The 19,587-nt window shown below is 39.8% G+C and overlaps 1 protein-coding gene across 1 annotated transcript in view; it reads left to right on the top strand.

Moving 5' to 3' along the window:
- The window catches only part of LOC131234440 (AP-2 complex subunit alpha-1-like), a 111,629-nt gene that overhangs the window by 70,603 nt on the left and 21,439 nt on the right, over positions 1-19,587 (top strand). The window contains exons 13-14 of the mRNA XM_058231313.1: positions 9,711-9,816; positions 9,928-9,993. Of these exons, the coding sequence (XP_058087296.1) occupies positions 9,711-9,816; positions 9,928-9,993 (172 nt within the window). The remainder of the gene's footprint in view (positions 1-9,710; positions 9,817-9,927; positions 9,994-19,587) is intronic.

The raw sequence follows: 19,587 nt of genomic DNA, 5'->3' as shown, positions 1-19,587 counted from the left end.
TGACACTCATACAAGGGATGGAAGATAATGAGGTTATCAATCTATCATGTCTCTTGGATATGGAAAGCAGTGGAGTCAGTTGCGACCTCATACAGTTAGGGTCTCTTTTGCTTTGGGTGATGGTACCCGGATTCATTTTTGGGAAGATTTGTAGTGTGGGGGAAGAAGACTTTGTGATGCTTCTTCGAGGGTGGCCAATTTAGCTTCTGAATAGGATATCTCGATGGCTAGGTGTTACTCCATTTCCAGTAATTCTGGAGTGTGGTTACCTCCCTGTAGAAGAGACTTGAGTGATGAGGAGATGTTTGGAGTTTGAGTCCTTGTTGGATAGTCTTCGGCTTTTCTCTCCATTGCAAGGGGAATGTGACTCTATGGTGTGGTACGCGCACAGTTTGGGCCGTTTGTCAGTTTGGTCTATGCTCTTTGACTTGTTATTTACGTCTGGTTCTTGTTTTCCCTCTCACTTTTAGTCCTATGGGGCTTCTTCGAGAGTGGCAGCCAATGGTGGGTTTGGGTAGGAAAAGGGTGCTAACGGTTGATAATATTTCGAAGAGATCTATGATGATCCCTAATATCTACAATGTGAAATCTATTGATAACTTCTTAATACATTGCACCTTTGCTCCCAAGATGTGGGAGTTCTAGTTGAATATTTTTAGTATGGGATGGGTCATGCCAAAGTCGGTGGATAGTTTACTTTGTGCTTGGCATGGAGGGGCCCTGGGGAAAGATGGCCAGGCTCTATGGTAGCTAGTGTTGGTTGCAGTCTTGTGGGGTGTTTGGGAGGAAAGGAATGGGCGTTGTTTTCATAATAGATGTGCATCTGAGGAGGTGGTCAGAAAAATTAAACTTTTTTGTGAGAGATTGGGCCTCCAATGTGTTGGAGGCGAGATCTGCCTCCCATTTTCTGTTTTTTGCTTAGTTGTTGTTGGTTTGTATTCTTTCCTTGCCTTGTTTTTGCTTGGTGGGTGGTTCAATAAAAATTCATGTTAACTCTATAAAAAGATCAATTCAGTTGACTTTTTTCTTCCCACTAGGGTCAATCTCAGTCCTCTATGCAAGTCATTCTAAGTGATTCAAATTGAAATGTGAAATATGCATTTTTGCGGTCTTGCAAAAGAAGGTGATAATATGTTCCCGAAAGCTATGGCCTGTCATGAGGGTCTTAGAATCTTTTCCCCCCCTTTTTTTTTTTTGGGCTCACTTGATAGCATTCTAATCCCCCTAGTCGAGAAGGGCATTGAGTGATTGGGAAAAACTTTGGAGATTGTCATTTATTTTAGGTAAGACTAGGGATACTCTCTCAAGGTTAAACATCTTCATTTTGTGTTTCAATTATTATTGCCAGCGAAGTTGCCAAACAATGCCATGGTATACCAAATCTGTTATATTATGGCTGTTACTTGACAGCAATGGTTGTAACCCACGTTACAGGCTGAAATGGCTGTTAAAGTACAAAGAGCCGTAAAGGTCCTGTAACAGTCCTGTAACAGTCCAGAATTTTTATTTTTATTTTTTTCAAAAAGAAAAAGAAAAAAGGCCTGTAACGGCCCATATCATAACAGTAATAGCGGTGGCTATTACAGCCACCATCACTGTTATGGAACACCTTGAACAACGCATTTGGCAATCGGCGACTTCTAATGGGGAAGCTCTTCCCCTGCTGTAATTTTTTCTATAATTTTAATGAAGTTGCATTATCTATAAACTAAAAGAGGCCTTTTTTTTTTTTTGGCTTTGATACCTTTTGCCTATGCCTGATCTTCATGCTTACTGTAGTCTATATCATGTATGTTCCTATTGTGCTGTCATCTCTACTATTTGACAGGAACTTTTGAAATTTCTGCCCGATCTTCATGCTTATTGCAGTCTATATCATGTACGGTCCTATTGTGCTGTCTTCTCTACTATTTGGCAGGAACTTTGAAACTGCTGCCTCTTTAGCCATGATTTCAGTTAGCATATTCCTACAAGAACTTTTAATGGAAGCATTTCTGTCATATAGAATATTTGAGCTATGATCTACTACGATTCTTTGTTGCTCATTACAGTGCAAATTTATATGCGGGGTCCAGGTGGGCTCGCCTATGATCAGCAAAGGCCTTTGGATAGGAGGGGTCTACCTTTGATTGTACAAGGTCCCAATAGCACCCTGATTGGATGATCACAGCTGTTCAAGGGACTGAAAAGTGGACCATGATGGAAAACTGGATGCTAAATTAAATTCTGGATTCGGACAGAGCAGGGAGACCCGCTTATCAAATCGGCTCTATCCAATTTACTAGTTTATTTCGTGTCTCTTTTCCGATGCCCTTCCTCGGTTCTCCAGCGGATCGATAGACTTCGCAGCGATTTCCTCTGGTCTGGTAAAGATTCCCAAAAGAAATTCCATCTCCTGGACTGGCATCACGTCTGTAAACATTTTCAAGAGGGAGGCGCTAGTATCAGAAATTTGAAATACATGGATCGGGCGCTTCTTGGCAAATGGTCTTGGAGATTGGCCTCAGATAACCATGCCCTCTGGAATGCTATTATCAAAGGAAAATACGGCACATCTCAAGGTAACTGGTGGACAAAGGAATCTACATCCTATAGAGCCTCATCTGTTTGGAAAGGGATCCTAAGAGCTAGAAAGGAAGTCATTGCTAACATTGGTTTTCAGCTTGGCAATGACACTCTCATAAATTTCTGGGACGATAAGTGGATGGGCAACGTTCCTCGTAAATCCCTTTTCCCGAATATCTATCGGCTTAGTTCTGATAAGTCCATCCCTGTTGCTCCTTGTTATGAATTCCATCCTTCCGGTATTGTATGGTCCATTGATTGTACTTGTAATCTTCACGATTGGGAAGTTGACGAATATGTGAACCTCCTCGATCGTCTTTATCAAATGATTCCGAATACTGTGGATCAGGATAGGCCGATCTGGCTCTTGGAAAAGTCTGGGTCCTTCTCAGTCAGATCTCTCCACTCTCTTCTTTGCTCGCCTCCATCCCTTTCGGAGTGCTCCGCTCAATTCATTTGGAAGTACCCGGCCCCTCCAAAATTCATCTGCTTCGCTTGGTTTGTTGGGAGAAAACGGATCCTTACTGATGATAATTTAAGGAAGCGAGGCATGCAAATTGTTAATGTCTGTCTTTGTTGCATGAAGGCGGAAGAAATGGTCGAACATCTCCTCATGCATTGCCAGTTTATCTCCAATTTATGGTCGATCGCGTTCAGAAAATTCAAGGTTTCTACTTGTCTTCCGCAATCTCCGTTTGAGCTCTTGCCATTTTGGCATGGGTTTAGGTAAAACCCAATCTCGGGTGTGGCACATGATGCTTCTTGCTATTTGGTGGTCTACTTGGGAAGAAAGGAATAACAGGTGTTTCAACGATAACAGTTCTTCGGTCTATGCTGTTTGGGAGAGGGTGTTTCGTCTGGTTGTGGAGTGGTCTGCTTTAGTTGATGATCTTTCTAGTCTTGACCTCTTATTTTTATCTTGTTAGTGGTTCTGCTATCTCAGCAGCCTTTTTGTTTTTACTTCTTTCTTCTTTAATGTATTTCTCTCGTTATCTTTTAAAAAAAAAAAAAAAAAAAAAAGAGCAGGGAGATTGAACGCCCCCCCCCCCCCCCCCCCCGTTTTCAGTTCCGGATTGAGCGATCTAGATTTTAGGTCATTTGTGATCTAGGTCACTATTCCTAGCGACCTAAAATTATGGCTGTATATCTAGGTCACTATTCTTAGTGACCTGAAATTATGGCTGTATATTCTTACTATTGATTAAGTTCATGCAAACTTATATTTACAATGTAGTGATTTATACATTTCTATTTATTTAGTTATAACATAACTAGGGCTGTCAATTGGCCGGGTTTGGGCCGGGCCGAGCTCTATCCAAGCCCGGCTTGCAATTCTGAACCTAAGCCCAAATCCAGCCCAGGCCCATGATGGGCTGAAATTGATCAGCTCGAGTCCAGCCTAAGACATTTACATGAAGCCCGACCTGAGTCAGCTCGAGTCTGAGCCCTGAATATCTTTGTGGATAAATGATATTTTGGTGTGCCTCATGTGCGAGAGAGAGGGATAGAATGAAAGAAAATGACGAAAATTATGTTTAGAAAAGACCTATCAGGCTGGGCCAGGTTTATGTGCTTTTGGGGTGCTAAACCTGAGTCCAGCCCAATTTACAATCAGGCTCCTCATTTAAGCCCGAGCCCGATCGTCGGGCCTGATACACCACCCCAAACCCGGCCCAATATGGCCAAGCCCGAAAGTCCATCAGGACTACTCAGCCCATTGACAACCCTAAACATAACCCTAAGCATGTGGGGTCTATAATAATAACATTCACAATTCATATATAAATTGCAATACTAGTTCATATATAAAACTATATTGCATAAACATTGTATATATTGGAATGATGCACGTGATCCTACCTCTAGCGTCCCAGATATTGGAGGAATGAGGAAGTAAGATACTGCATATCCATTCCCAACATACCATGTTCCAAAGCTACCCATAATCCAGGTAACCTTGAGTGAACATACCTGAGGTCCGATTTTAGATTTAGAATTGATTAACAATGTCATTACCTTGACTCAACAGCCTCAAAACCTTCTTGTGGGTATAACAGTCAAGAGTCACCAATTATAGCTGCAGATATACAAAGCCAGCAGAACCAACCAAGCATATGGAGAAATAGAAGAGAGAGAAACAACAGAAAGATGATATTAGAAGGTAAGTAGTGAAATCTCACCACCAGGATCTGGAGTCACTTCCAAAAGGCATTCCAATCTCCCGATAATATCCCTAGAAAAACCTCAAAATCTGAAAATCCCCCGAGCATTTGTCAAGAATGAGATTTGTCACTATGGGTACTACAACAATAGATGGGATCCTATCTAGAATGACAAAGATTATAGTAGGCCAAGAAACTTTTCTTAAACAATGAGAACAAACTAGAATGGTTTTTTTTTTTTTTTTTGAGAGAGAACTGATTTTTTTTTTTTTTTGAGATACCTGCAAAAAAGTGGGAAAAGAATATAATGACAAACAAAACTCAAAAGAAAGACAAGATTAGTGGTCTTTACTGCATTAACATAAGGAGCCCAACCCAAAACAAAACCATTTTCTTTGTGAATAACCTCTTCCACCAAGGAGCTCTCATTCCAAAAGCACCGGTTGTTCCGCTCTCTCCAAATGGACCAAAGAAAAGCCATGATGATGAGCCTCCACACAACTTTCCCAAGCTTCCCAACTCCTCCCCCATGCCAAGCCCACAACAAAGCTTCGACTGTTTCTGGTATGACCCAATTGGTATGAAGAATAAAGAGAAAAAACTCCCAAGCTTTGTGAGCAAGGGGGCAATGAATGAAAAATTTGAAAATATGGTCAATCATCTCTGCATTCTTCATACACATCAGGAAAATATTAGGGAGCAACAAGGACCTCCTTTGTAGATTGTCCGCAATAAGAACTCTCTCTTAACTAGCCAAACGAAGACTTCTACTTTAGGAGGGGCTCCGTAAAATCAATGATGAAAAGGATGTGGAGGGCTAGGACTACAAGTTGTCAAATTAATCAAACTACACAATGATTGAACCAAAAATCCCCAGCTATGAATGGTCCAGATCATCGAGACCTCATGTTGAGGTAAAGGCACCTTACTCTTTAGGCAATCTAGTAAACCAACAAATTCTGCAATATCTCCATCCACCATATTCCTATGACAAGGAGGATTCCAAGCTACCAAAATGAATCTGTCTGGCGCGAGGAGAGTTAGGCTTGGAAAATGGTCTTGAAGCACTCCATCTCCACACCACACATCAACCCAAAACTGAATATGATGCCCATTCGCTAGACAATAAGCCACCCCTCTTCGAAAACAAGTGCTTTGTCGAAGAAATCACCTTCTAAAGACCAAAGGCGCGATATAGAGAAGATATATTCACCAACCAACCTCCCTCCTACAAGTACTTGCGATAATCTCCCTCCATAATCTTCCTGGCTCAGAGCTCAATTTCCAAAGCGACTTCTCAAGAAGCGCTAAATTCATGGAGTCCAAACTTTTTAACTCGGCACCCCCTGCATCAATCGGCTTACAAACATCCTCCCATCGAAGACAATGAATATTACTTCCATTTGAGGCCCCCTTCTAGAAAAAAAAAAAATCTCATCTCAGCTTTACTAGCCTGACTAACACCAACTTAGGCCATTTGAAAATGGACATAAAATACACCTTAATATTAGAGAAAGCCGTCCCTCTCAAGGACAAGCAACGACCCTTCAAACTCAATAGCTTTCTTTCAATTCTTTCAATATCCATATACCAAAGGTGAATTGTAGGCTTCCCAATGCACAAGAGCAAACCTAGATACGTCGAAGGAAACACTCCCTACGTCCAGAGATCCTCCCGAGATGCGATAAATCCTCGTCATTCACGTGAACTCCCAACATTTCACTTTTTGCCACATTGGTCTTTAGGCGCGAGACTGCTTCAAAGAAAATTGTAATTTTCTAGGGCTATCAACAGATGGCACATCCGCATCACAAAACAATAGTGTCATCGACATAGTGGATATGGCCTATAGGAAATCCCCTGGTTGCAATCGAGAACCCACTAATCAAACCATTCTCCTCCCCTTTGTGAATCTTCTTACTTAGCGCCTCCCCTATAACAATGAAGAGAAAAGGGGAGAAAGGTTCCCCTCATCTAAGACCCCTTGATGCCATGAAGAAGCCTTTGAGGGGACCCATTAACCAAAATAGAGAAGGATGAAGATTGAACACAAGCCCTCATTCAACCCCTCCATTTTGAACGACAACCCAATCTATTCATCATGTAATCCAAAAACTCCCAATCCACATGATCATAGGCTTTTTCTATGTCTAACTCAGATGCTCTTCCGCTCCCTATTTCTAGAGTCAATATATTCATAAGTGATAAAGGCGTTGTCCAAGATTTCTCTTCCCACAATAAAAGCTCCTTGATTCTCAGCAATAGCTACGGAAAGCACATTTTAGAACCTTATAGGAAGAACTTTTGCGAGAATCTTGTAAGGACCCCCAATAAGACTTATGGGCCTAAAGTCTTTTAGCTGCTTTGCACCTTCAATTTTAGGAATAAGAACTATAAAAGATGCCCCAAGCTCATTAGAGAGATGACCACGCTCGAAGAACTCTAAACTAAAATCCATCATATCTCTTTTGATCAGAGGCCAAAAATTCTGAAAGAAGCGCATCTGGAAGCCATCCGGGCCATGGGCCGTATCTCCATACATCGAGTCGAGGACCACTTTCACTTCATCCTCAACAACTGACGATTCAAGAAAGGAAGCATCCTTATTCAACAATCTATTAAAATCTAAATTATCATGCTTATTCCATTTATCACCAGATAACTTCTTCTTGTAAAAATTAACAATAGAATCGCATATATGCCCTTTGTATGCAGTCCTCACGTTGTCCACTACCAAATTGCAAATCCTGTTACCACAAGCCTGAGCACTCGCAATGCTATGAAAAAAGTGCATGTTTTTGTCCCCTTCTTTTAGCCAAACCACTCTTGATCTTTGGCACCACTTAATTTCCTCTTCTTTTAATCAGTTTGCATATTGCAAATATAAAGTTGCTCTCTTCTCTCTATCCGCTAAGGACATTATTCAAATCCCTGGCCTATTTGGTACGTGGGCTTAGGTGGGACGGAACCGCATTTGGTCCCATGCAAATTCCATCCAGCATTTGGAGATGACGGGAAGAATTAGGATTAGGTGGGATGGAATTGCATTTGGTCCCATGCAAATTCCATTCGGCTTTTGTAGATGATGTGAAGGATTGGGATTAGGTGGGATGGAATTGCATTTAGAGATGACGGGAAGGATTGAGATTAGGTGGAATGGAATTGCATTTGGTTCCATGTAGGATTTCTGGTGGATTTTGAAATCCACTACTTCTGTGGGCCCCACATTGATGCATGTGTTTTATCCATGCTATCCATCCATATGCGCCCTTTACATGTGACATTCAAGTTGTATATGAGTACAAAGTGACCGACATCAGTTGTGAATCTGGTTTGTTACAATTCTGTGGTCCACCAAACATGGGTTCTGCTTAATACAATGTTTTTCCAAAGGAAGAATTTGATCCCAAACGTGGGAGATTGGATGGTCAAAATACCATGGTTTTTCCTGACATGCAATCATTGTGCAATAATGGTGTTAATTCCATCTAATGCAATTCGATACCATTTAATCCCGCGGACCAAACAGGCCTTAAGAATTACAACAATAGATGGGATCCTATCTAGAACAAAAATTGAACTAGGTCAAGAAGCTTGTCCTAAACAGTGACAACAGGCTAGAAATGTTGCTGAGGACATTATTAGTGTCCCCTTCTTGACAAGCAGTTTGATGGACGAAACAGATTTACTTATCCTTAGTGAAGTCTCACCACTAGGATCTTGAAGCGTCTCACTTATAAAAGGCATTCCAATCTCACTAACAAAAGTAAACCTTTATTTATCTGACTGTGGGTGTGGTTTTAGGACTATATGCGCATAATTGGTATGGGTCTCTTGGACATAAACAAATCATCTCCCTTAAGCCAAAAGCTACATGTTTCTTTCCAAAAGGGGGGTGCGTGCAGTTTGGTGGAGGGGGTTCTCGAATTTCCAACAACATGTTTGTGCTCAATTCTGGAGTGATGGGGAAAGCTGATTTCGTATGTTCTTGGGTGAGATGATTCATCATCAGTCTGCCTTGCTCTTGCTGTTCTTTTCTTTTGTTTTTGATAAATTTAGTTGCCTTCCAGAAAAGGAAAAAGTACATTTCTAGCTACAAAAACAAGTACTTGATTAACAATTGCCTTTGACTAGTAAACTAAGACAAGACCTAACATATTGTAGCATGCTATGGTGGTTTGGCTGTTTAATTCAATATCACACATGAGGCCCACAGATCAGCCGACATCTCTATTAATGCCAAAATACAACGTACTGGGGCCAGTAGGCTGATCAGTCCAACTATTCTGGTCATCAATTACTATAGTGTGATTGTGGACCCAGTAGACGGCTGCTTATGAGAGTTTGCTGAATTCAGTTGGAACATGATAGTCACAGATCCAATGATTCTGATTGCTAAGCAGTTAAGCAAAAGAAAAAGTGTTGGAAAACCCGATCCATTGTATGGCTAGCACTATTGTTGCATAAAGGTGCTCCATGCCTTCATGCAGTCTGCTATTTTTAAGATCATAAAAAGCTCGGAAGTGCAGCAACAACCTGCCTCTTTTTGTCAACAAACACTAAATGGGCAGTGGGTTCCAAATCTTCAGTTGCGCAACTTGTGATGGCCACCCTTACCCTTGAACCTATGGTGATGGGAAGTTGTACTGCATCAGGCATATTACCATTGTGCTCTTACCATCCATTTTGCATGCCCTTAATTATATGGATGTCATTTTCCAATCGTTGTTATTTTTGGGCCATGTGCAATCTACTGTGGATTCCTTCTATCCACCTGTCTTTGTTGATCATAGGTAGGCCCACTTGGCCTTGCTTAGAAGTTCTCAACTTAGCAAAGGTAGGGAGAAATTTGTTTGGATCACAGCTCTATAATATATTGTTTTAAGTTTTTCTGCAATAATGATGCGCCAGAATCTCAATTATCTTCATGTTAGTCTGCTTCTAGTCTAGATGACTAAACCCCATACTCTTATTTCATTACAGGTATGTTGATGTTATTCTTCAGTTGATTGACAAGGCAGGCGATTTTGTTAGTGATGATATATGGTATCGTGTGGTCCAGTTTGTTACGAACAATGAAGATTTACAGGTCTCTGCATTATTGTTGCTGTTTTCATTTTGTACTTCCATGTTCCAGTGTGATCTCTCCCATTTCTATCTGAAGATTTCCTTAACTGCCTGACACGTTATATCCTGTCAGCCATATGCAGCAATCAAGGCAAGAGAATATCTTGACAAGCCTGCCTTGCATGAAACAATGGTCAAGGTGTGCTTCTTGTGCTTACATGTTTATCCCTTGTTTGTTCTGTTGGAATTTATGCTACGCATTGGGTAGATTTGGTATTTTACAGGGATAAACTGATGGCTTGTATCGTAAAAGGATATGTTGGTCGAAAATTCTTGAGTTACCAGGATTATATTTAGTAGCTTTGTAAAGCCAATAATTCTATTGATCCTACTCTTGGTTACAGATCTTTCTTACTTAGGTGATGCTACCGCTATGAACTGTGCTTTGAACTCTCGCTCTTTCTCCCACATCCTACCTATTTATACTTCATCCTGCACCCAAATTGTTGCTGCTTCATTGATGGGGACATCACGCGCACACGCACCATCGATCTGTTGGAATTTATGCTACATATTGGGTAGATTTGGTATTTTATAGGGATAAACTGATGGCTTGTATCGTAAAAGGATATGTCGGTCGAAAATTCTTGATTTACCAGGATTGTATTTAGTAGCTTTGTAAAGCCAATAATTCTATTGATCCTACTCTTGGTTGTAGATCTTTCTTACTTAGGTGATGCTACCGCTATGAACTGTGCTTTGAACTCACGCTCTTTCTCCCAGATCCTACCTATTTATACTTCATCCTGCACCCAAATTGTTGCTGCTTCATTGATGGGGACATCACGGGCACACGCACCATTGATCTGGATCGACGACGACGTCCAAGGGGGACCCATAGCTAGAGGACTGTGTTTTGGTTCCTTGGAGTGGACCTAATCATCATGTGAATCCCACTATGGGACCTCATGATCTTGGTTTACTATTCGAGATGATCTAGTACTTTGAGTTTTGGTTGTTATTGTTGTTAGGAACGTCATGGATAGTCTAGATTGCTTTGATTAGTTGTTATTTGTGATTACTTCGTCTCTAAGTCATAGGATGCGCACATGGCGCGGCTTTTTTGGGTATAGGGTTTTCTTATAAATAGGCACCCCTTGTAGGGTTTTTGCTTGTTGATGATTGGAATAAAAATTCTGCGTCTTCCTGCTTTTATCTGAGTGTGAAAACCTAATTGGATGTGAAACCCTCCCTTCTTCGAAGGGCTACTCCCGCGGTGCGAAGCCACACCCATCCCAAACTGTCCCCATCTCCTACCATCCATATTCACCTTTATCTATAGTCATCCAACCTTCAAATCCACCGTTATTTTGCTGTCAACCTTCCTTTGCAGGAGGGCTGAAACTTCGGCGGAGCATCACGCACGGACTGGACGTCGGATCGGGCTGAAATTTGGTGGGCGTGTGGCCTAGCCCTGGCTGACCAGACCCAACGTGGCATTTTTGGGGTTCGTGGGCCCCAAATACTTGCGGATAGCCATCAGCGCACGTGCGTCAGGCCCTGCATGCTGTCCACACGTGCGGATTGGTTACAGGTCTTCTCTCTACTTGCTTTCACTCCTCTCTCACCTGATTTCCCTAACCTTAACCCTAGATAATCCTAAATCCCACATTCTATTCCACTTTTGCAAACCCTAAGCATTCCCGATTTGAAACATGTGAATCCCTTGGATTGGGAAGTAATCCTTTGCATGTGTGGATGAATCTACTCTCTTTTGAGCATTGTTTGGTCTATAATTTTTAATTGATCCAGCCCTAACATGTGTAGGCTTGGACCCTTGCAGATTCCCCTTGTTGAATGCTTGATTCTTTTTGTGGGATGTGGAAATTTTGTGATTGTTTCTAAATTAGTATGATCTAAAGCCTGAAACCTTGCATATCATAATTAGTTTTCATGTCTTGCATCATTCATTTCATGCTTTGTGCAACTATAATCTAACTTTCAACTAACAATGTAGGCTTGAGCCTCAATTTATATATTAGGAAGGTTTTGGTTATTAGTTTATGCAGAAATGAGGAGAATTTTGGGAAAGAGGAAAATCATTGGATAGATCTTCAATACAGATTTTGTTTTTTTTTTTTTTTCCCTCTATTACTATTCATTCAAATAATGGCATAGCAGGCTACTAAATATATGAAAATGATGATATTATGCTCCTATATTCTCTCTCTCTCTCTCCCTCTCCCTCTCCCTCTCCTTTCTTTTTAAATTTTCAATGAAGAAAATTTTATTCATAAAAAGGAGACAAAATACAAAGATCAATCAAATAATGGATAAGAGTTACTAATGCATATAGATGTTCTATAAATTTCTTCCTTTGGTTGGGAGTTAGCTATACTATTAGCCTTCCAAGAAACACAAAGATACATTATCTCCCTAGGGTGCATGGATTGTAATATACATATCGTATCGGCCAATATAGGAGTGTTCTTGAGTGCAAGTGAGGAAAATTCTGAGATAGCGACAATGGCTTTCCTCTGGCATTACAGTGCTCCATTGAAGGTGGCATTATAGTGCTAATGATAGACAATCTTTGTAAGCGGAACATATATCTCCCCAATGTTTGCTTAATGTGCTTCAAAGATGTAGAATCTGCAGATCACTTGTTCATTCATTGCATATTTTCCAGGGAGGTTTGGGATTTTTTTCTCCAATTTTTTGGGGTACTATGGGTGTTCCCGAAGATGATAAAGGAGTTTCTCATTGCTTGGCACGGAGGGGGATAGGGAAAGAAGGGAAAAGGTTGTGGCGATTAAGTTTTTTAGCTAGTCTATGGGCTTTATGGTGGGAAAGAAACTAGCGTTGCTTCAAGAACAAAATGAGTGGACAGGTGCAAGCAGTGTTGTCATGTGCGTCCGCATATCGCATACATATCCATATGCGAGGATCATGGCATATGTGATCATGGCACATATGTGGCATATGTGAAAATATGCAATTGCATATGCGATGTATGCGATCGCATACAACATATGCGATCGCATATTGGCCATGGCACATAGAATTTATTTTTATTTTTATGCAAAAAAACAACATTTTGCCTATGAAAAGGCTTCCAAATCTCCTCCATTTGCAATATTCTCACTCCAAAACTCTGTTACTCTATTTTTCTCTTACATTTCTTAATTACAAGTGATCTTAGTCTCTCTCTCTCTCTCTCTCTCTCTCTCTCTCTCTCTCGTATTTCCTACTTCTAAAGGATCTTAATCTCTCTCTCTCTCTCTCCCTCTCCTACATTCTCTCTCTTGGAAGTTGGAAGATCAAGATTTAAGCACTTTCAAGTTTCAAGGAAGATAGCTTGTTGATTTTCTACAATAATAAATAAATTAGTGTTTCAAATAGCGCCCGTAGCATAGCGGTAGCGTACGCTACGTAGCGTAGCGTGGCCGTAGCGCTAAGTAGCGTCCCAAATAGCGTAAATCCCTCGTAGCGCATGCTACAAGGTTCGTAGCGTACGCTACAGCTACGTAGCGTTCGTAGCGTAAGCTACAATATATTTTTTTTACTATTTTAGTTTTTTTTTAAATTTTTTTTTCATGTTTTCGTTGTTTCTAATGTGGAGGAATGTGACACTTGTATTGTACTTGATACTTTTAACCTATGGGATTTTTATTTCTTTTCATAATTGTGACTTGTGGTTTCAATTAGACATTATTAATTAAAGTGGTTTGCTTAGGAAGTTGTTGATGTGATACTTATTTGATTTGGTTTATATATGTGGATTGGCTTTTGATAATGATTACTAATAACTTTTTTGAACATGCTTATAATTGATAAAATGAATCATCTTTTAGTTAATTTTATATTTTTTCCCCTTTTTTATTCACTATTTATTATATTTGTCCTATTTTTAAATAAAAAAATAGAAATATCGTGTAGCTTACGCTACATGCTATAGAGGGCTGAGCGCTATGCATCACGCTACCGCTATTTAAAACACTGAAATAAATAGCTTGTTGATTTTCTACAATAATAAATAAATAGCTTGTTGATTTTGTTGTTACTTCTTGTTAAGTATATTGTTAAATGTGGATGACTTGATGTTTAATTCATTGTTTAATTGATTTTATCTTTCTCAAATGTATTTTAAATATGTAAAATTAGTTACTGACTTAGAAAAGTTCTCCTTAGTTTGTTATATATATATATATATATATATATATATATATATATATATGTGGGAAAAGGTACTATACGCTCGACCATATTATACCTTCTATAAGGTCGAGTACTAGCGGCATGTTATTCGTCAAGTTTAAATAAACTGGAAAATTTTATAAGCCGCAAGGAATTTATGTGCGAGCCTTTCGTTCTTGGAAGATCATGTGCTAGGATTCTGTGTAGGGCTCACTATGATGTTTGTGATAAAATCCAACCCGTCCATCCGTTTTTCAAAATCATTTTAGGACATACCACCAAAAATGAAGAGGATCCAAATATTAAATGGGACACATGAGAGGAAACAATGGGGATTTAGTGACTACCGTTGAAACATTCATATGACTCTGAAAGTTTTTATGTTCGTGGTGTTTTCATTTCATATCAGTGAAAATGACCTTATAAACGGTTTGGATGGAATATAAACACCAAGGTGGAGCCTAGGAAGGTTTCAACGGTAAGCATTCCTTTCTGCAGTGTTTCATCTCATATGGCCCACTTGAATTTTGGATCCTTCTCATTTTTGATATTATGTCCTAAAATGATATCTAAAAATGAATGGACGTGTTGGATTTCACACAAAGGTCACAGTGGGCCCCCCACAGAATCCTTTCCTGAATCTTCATGGGAAAGGCTTTAGTAGGAAATCTGCATCCTTGGGTCTAGGAAACAGACTGGCTACTCCCCCGCAACCAGCCAATGGCGGGTGGTCGGTGTTATGTGGGTGCCACCATGCTGTATGTGTTTCATCTATGCTGTTTATATGTTTTTCTAGATCATTTTATGGTAATGAGACCAAAAATGGGGTATATCCCAATCTCAAATGGACCACATTACAGGAAACAGTGTTGAATGGGCGTCGACCATTAAATTTTTTTTGGGGGCCATAAAAGTTTTGGATCAAGTTGATCTTTGTTTTTTTTTTTTTCCTTCATATGGGTCCGTATGACCTAATCAACAGATTGGATGTCAAATAAACAGTACAGTGGGCTTTAGGATTATTTTAACTGTGAGCATCACTCTCCACACTTTTGTCTATGGTGGGGTCCATTTGAGCTTTGGATATGATTGATTTTTTGTTTAATGGTCTAAATTGATCTCAAAAAATGGATGAAGGGTCTGGATATAATAAATAAATCATTGTGGGGCCATGTAACTTTGATCTCCTTTGAACCGTTCGTGCAACTCGGAGCTCGAGGAGCGTCGGCACTTGTCTTCGTGTAACACGTATCTACACCAGCTATATAGTTGGTGTAGTACACCAGCCAATCCGCTTCCCTCCTAGACGGAAGGGGATTGCTCAGCTTACTGAGTAAACTGTGTGAGGTCCAGCATGATTTATGTATTTTATTTTCTCCGTCCATCCATTTTCCCAGATAATTTTATGGCTTAATCCCAAAAATGAAGTATATACAATGTTCAAATGGACCACACCACATGAAGCAGTTGAATTGAACTTCTATTGTTGAAAATTTCTTGGGGGCCACATAAATTTTGGATCAAGCTTATATTTTTGTTTTCCGTTCATCCATGTATGTATGATCTTATCAACAGGTTGGATGACAAATAGACATCACTATGGGGCCTAACAAGGTTTCAACGGTGGAAATCATTATCCCCACTCTTTCCCAGGCATGATGGACTTGATCTTTGAATATGCTTCAATTTTGGGATCAACCCCTTAAATTAGATGGAAAAATGGATGGGTGGCATAGATGAACCACATACATCATGGTGGGGGCGAACATGGCACTAACCACCTGCCATTTACCGGTGGTGGGGGAGTAGCCAGTCCGTTTCCCAAACTCAAAACCCAGGGACGCGGATTTTCTGCTAAAGCCTTTCCCATGAAGGTTAGCGGAAGAATTTTGTGTGGGGCCCACTGTGATCTTTGTGTGAAATCCAATCCGTCCATTTGTTTTTAAATATCATTTTAGGACATTATACGAAAAATGAGGAGGATCCAAAATTCAAGTGGGCCATGCGAGATGAAACAGTGGGGAAAGGAATGCTTACCGTTGAAACCTTCCTAGGCTCCACCTTGGTTTTTATATTCCATCCAAATCGTTTATAAGGTCATTTTCACTTATATGAAGTGAAAACACCACGAACATAAACCAATACAAAACTTTTATAGTCATATGAATGTTTCAATGGTGGTCACTAAATCCCCACTGTTTCCTCTCATGTGGCCCATTTAATTTTTGGATCCTCCTCACTTTTGGTTGCATGTCCTATAATGATTTTGAAAAACGGATGGACGGGTTGGATTTATCACAAACATCATAGTGAGCCCTACACAGAATCCTAGAACATGATCTTCTAACAACGAAAGTCTCGCACATAAATTCCTTGCGGCTTATAAAATTTCCCGATTTATTTAAAATTTTCACCATCCGACGAATAACGTGCCGCCAGCACTCGACCTTATAGAAGGTATAATACGGTCGAGTGTATAGTACCTTTTCCCTATATATATATATATATATATATTAAATTTTCAAAAAAATAATAAAAAATAAAATATGCGGTCGCATATGCGATCGCACAATCGCATATGTGCATAGGCATATACGATTGCACATGATCGCATATGCGATTCGACAACATTGGGTGCAAGTAGTCAATAGGGTGATTCTTAATATAGAGGATTTGGTGGAAACATAGATTTTTCAATCTTCTCTTCTTGTCCTTTGGGAGCGTTTTGCTGGGTGTAGTTGTATATTTTTATATTTGTATGCTTTGGCTTTGGCCTTTTTTTTTTTTTTTTTTTTTTTAATATATCATCGTTGTTAAAAAAAAAAGGTGTATTCTTATCAGCTCAAAACAATATGTGATACGAGGCTGTATTGGCCCTAGTTAAAAAATAGGCCATATTAGCCCATATTGATTGATACATGGCCGATACAACCATAAAGGTCCAAATTTGAATTTTTTTTTTTACCTTTCTAATTTCTCCGAAGTTTTTGCCTTCTTCACTTAAACTACGGAGGAATCTTAGAAAATCATTTAGACTAGATCTACCCCTATTTTGGGGATCATAACGAAAGAATTGGGTGGGATTCATCGAATCGAAGTAGAATAGACCATTATAGGAATAAATCATAAAAAGGTAAAACCATCGCCTTTTTGTTGTATTTCATTGTAACAGGCCCTAATTCACCAAATCATGGTTGCTTTCTGTTCAATTATGGCCCATTTGGTTGACTTTTAATTGGCAAGATGATAGACGCCATTCTTATCAAAGAAAAGATGGATACACCATATATACATGTCCAAAATACAAAAGTTGATAGATTCTTGAATTCTCATTGTTTTCCTTTTTTCCTTATATTTCCCTTAAATTTTTAGCTTTAAAAAAATTCGACCAATAAAGGCCGATACGGGCTTATACTGATGCATGCCCATATCGTATCATTTTTAGGCTAGGCCAATACACCCCCCAACACTGATATTTAGAACCATTCTGGGGTGTATTTATAGGTCACTCAATATGTCCGAAGGATGAAAGCAAGTCAGGAAGCCCTAGTAATGGCATCACGAGAGTCTCCAATCACTAAACACCCAACCACTCAAATAGGGAAAAATTCCACGCTAGCTTTAATGCCCTAGAAATTCTCACTATTTGAGTTTCTGGTCCTCACCCATCTTTAAAAAGAATACTTGATGGTAACATGCTCTTTCTTTAAAACCTCCAAAGTCCTTGAGGCTTTAGTATTACACGGAGCTCCCATATAGATTGATCTTCCACCATCCATTAGGTGGCATAATCCATGTTTTAGCCTTTAGGGTGCGATCGAGAGGGCTTCTCAAAGGGAGTGGCAATTGAGAGGGCGATCAACGAGAAGATTGAGAGGGCGCTCGCAAGGATAATTGGGAGAAGATCTACTTGGATATTGGTCTCTGTCTCTTTAAAAGGAAAAGGGTTAAAGCCAAGGGTTTCTTGGGCGTATTTGAAAACTTAAATAGGCTTTCAAATGGGGCCAATTATGTGACAATCGGACATTGTTCAGTACCCAAAACGCTGCCCACAGAGTAAGTGATGAAAAACACTGAAGAGAAACTTGCCCAAAAAGTCACAGGCTAACTCTAATAACCAATTAAATAATAAACTTACTAAAGGACTCAATGAGCAATCCCTGTGGACCTGTCATGTACACCACTAATTGAATGACCACTATTGTGGGGCTGACAGATTGTTCAGACCACTATCAGGGATCCACGAACTATCTAGGTAGCTTGTAGGCACTCTCATAGAAAAGATCGTAGGGCCTAATCCTTGGAATTTGGTGGGACCCACGTCTAGGTTGCAGTAATTTGTATCCTAATCTTCCTATTCAATTCCGGACGAGATTTACAGTAAACTTTTGACTTTAAGTATCCCCTCTCACCATCCATTGCAATGCCTTGGTATATAAAGAATTCAGATTTACATTGAACTTTGACTTTAAGTATCCACTCTCACCATCCATTGCAATTCCTTAGTATCTAAAGAATTGCTAGGGAGCTACATCCCTTTTCTTTATATATCCAAGATTAAAACTTTGTTTGCAACAAGCCAACAACCATCTAGGTGAAGGTTTCTACTCCCAAAGGAGTGGGGTTGCTGCAACTTTAGCACAAGGGGAGGCCTCATTCACTTGAGCGCAAACTTGAAAGAAGAATGATTTAGAGGATAGACTTCCATTCCTTGACCACTTCCAAACTTCCGATCCTACTCATTAACCTCGACAATTGCCTGCCTGTTTCAAAACACCCAACAACCACGCAGAGAACATCTCATCATCTTAAGATTATGATGGAATTTCAAATTTCCATTGTTGTCATATGCGATCGCATAAGTGCTTATGCCATTGCGCACGCCATTTTGGACTAGTGGACGACATATGCCATGTTGGCATATGCCGTTATTGTGCCGTTGAAACTTATGCCATCGTGTACATAGTATGTGATGGCATAACCTTCCGTTCTGAAAATTTTCCTATAAATAGGCACACCCATCCCCCTATTTTCACATATCTATTACTCTCTCTCTCTCTCTCTCTCTCTCTCTCTCTCTCTCTAATACCCTTATCTCTCAACTCTCTTACTAGCTCTCACACTCTATTACTTACATTCTCTCTTAAAATGACATCAATAAAATTTATGTTTTTCACATTTTTTAGTATATGCATTCATTTTAGTTGTTAGTTGATTTGTTATAGTCTCTAATAGAACTATAAAAATCAATTCCCTACGCTCGTAGTTTTTTACGTAAGGGAGAATCATTCCTCGCTTCTAAAGATTATTTATGGTTAGTGTCCTTCCTCTAGCTAATGACCAAGTGAAAGCCGTAACTTTCAGAGGAGCCTTATATTTCTAGAAGAAGGCTGGGAAAGGCTGCACTTGCTAGTTAGAGAGTGTGAGATTAAGTTATAGAAGGACTTTGTTGTGAAAATCTTGGAGGGGTACTCTTGAGTCTAGTGGAGGTAGTCTACTTGATCCAAAGAGGGATGAATCCCTTACAAAAAGAGGAGGAGAAGATAAGTAATGCATGTGCATTTTTACACCGGGCTTGAGTGGGGTGGCCTGTGGG

Source organism: Magnolia sinica, chromosome 19, assembly GCF_029962835.1.
Source record: "Magnolia sinica isolate HGM2019 chromosome 19, MsV1, whole genome shotgun sequence".
Lineage (NCBI taxonomy): Eukaryota > Viridiplantae > Streptophyta > Magnoliopsida > Magnoliales > Magnoliaceae > Magnolia > Magnolia sinica.
This window is presented reverse-complemented; position numbering and strand designations above follow the sequence as displayed.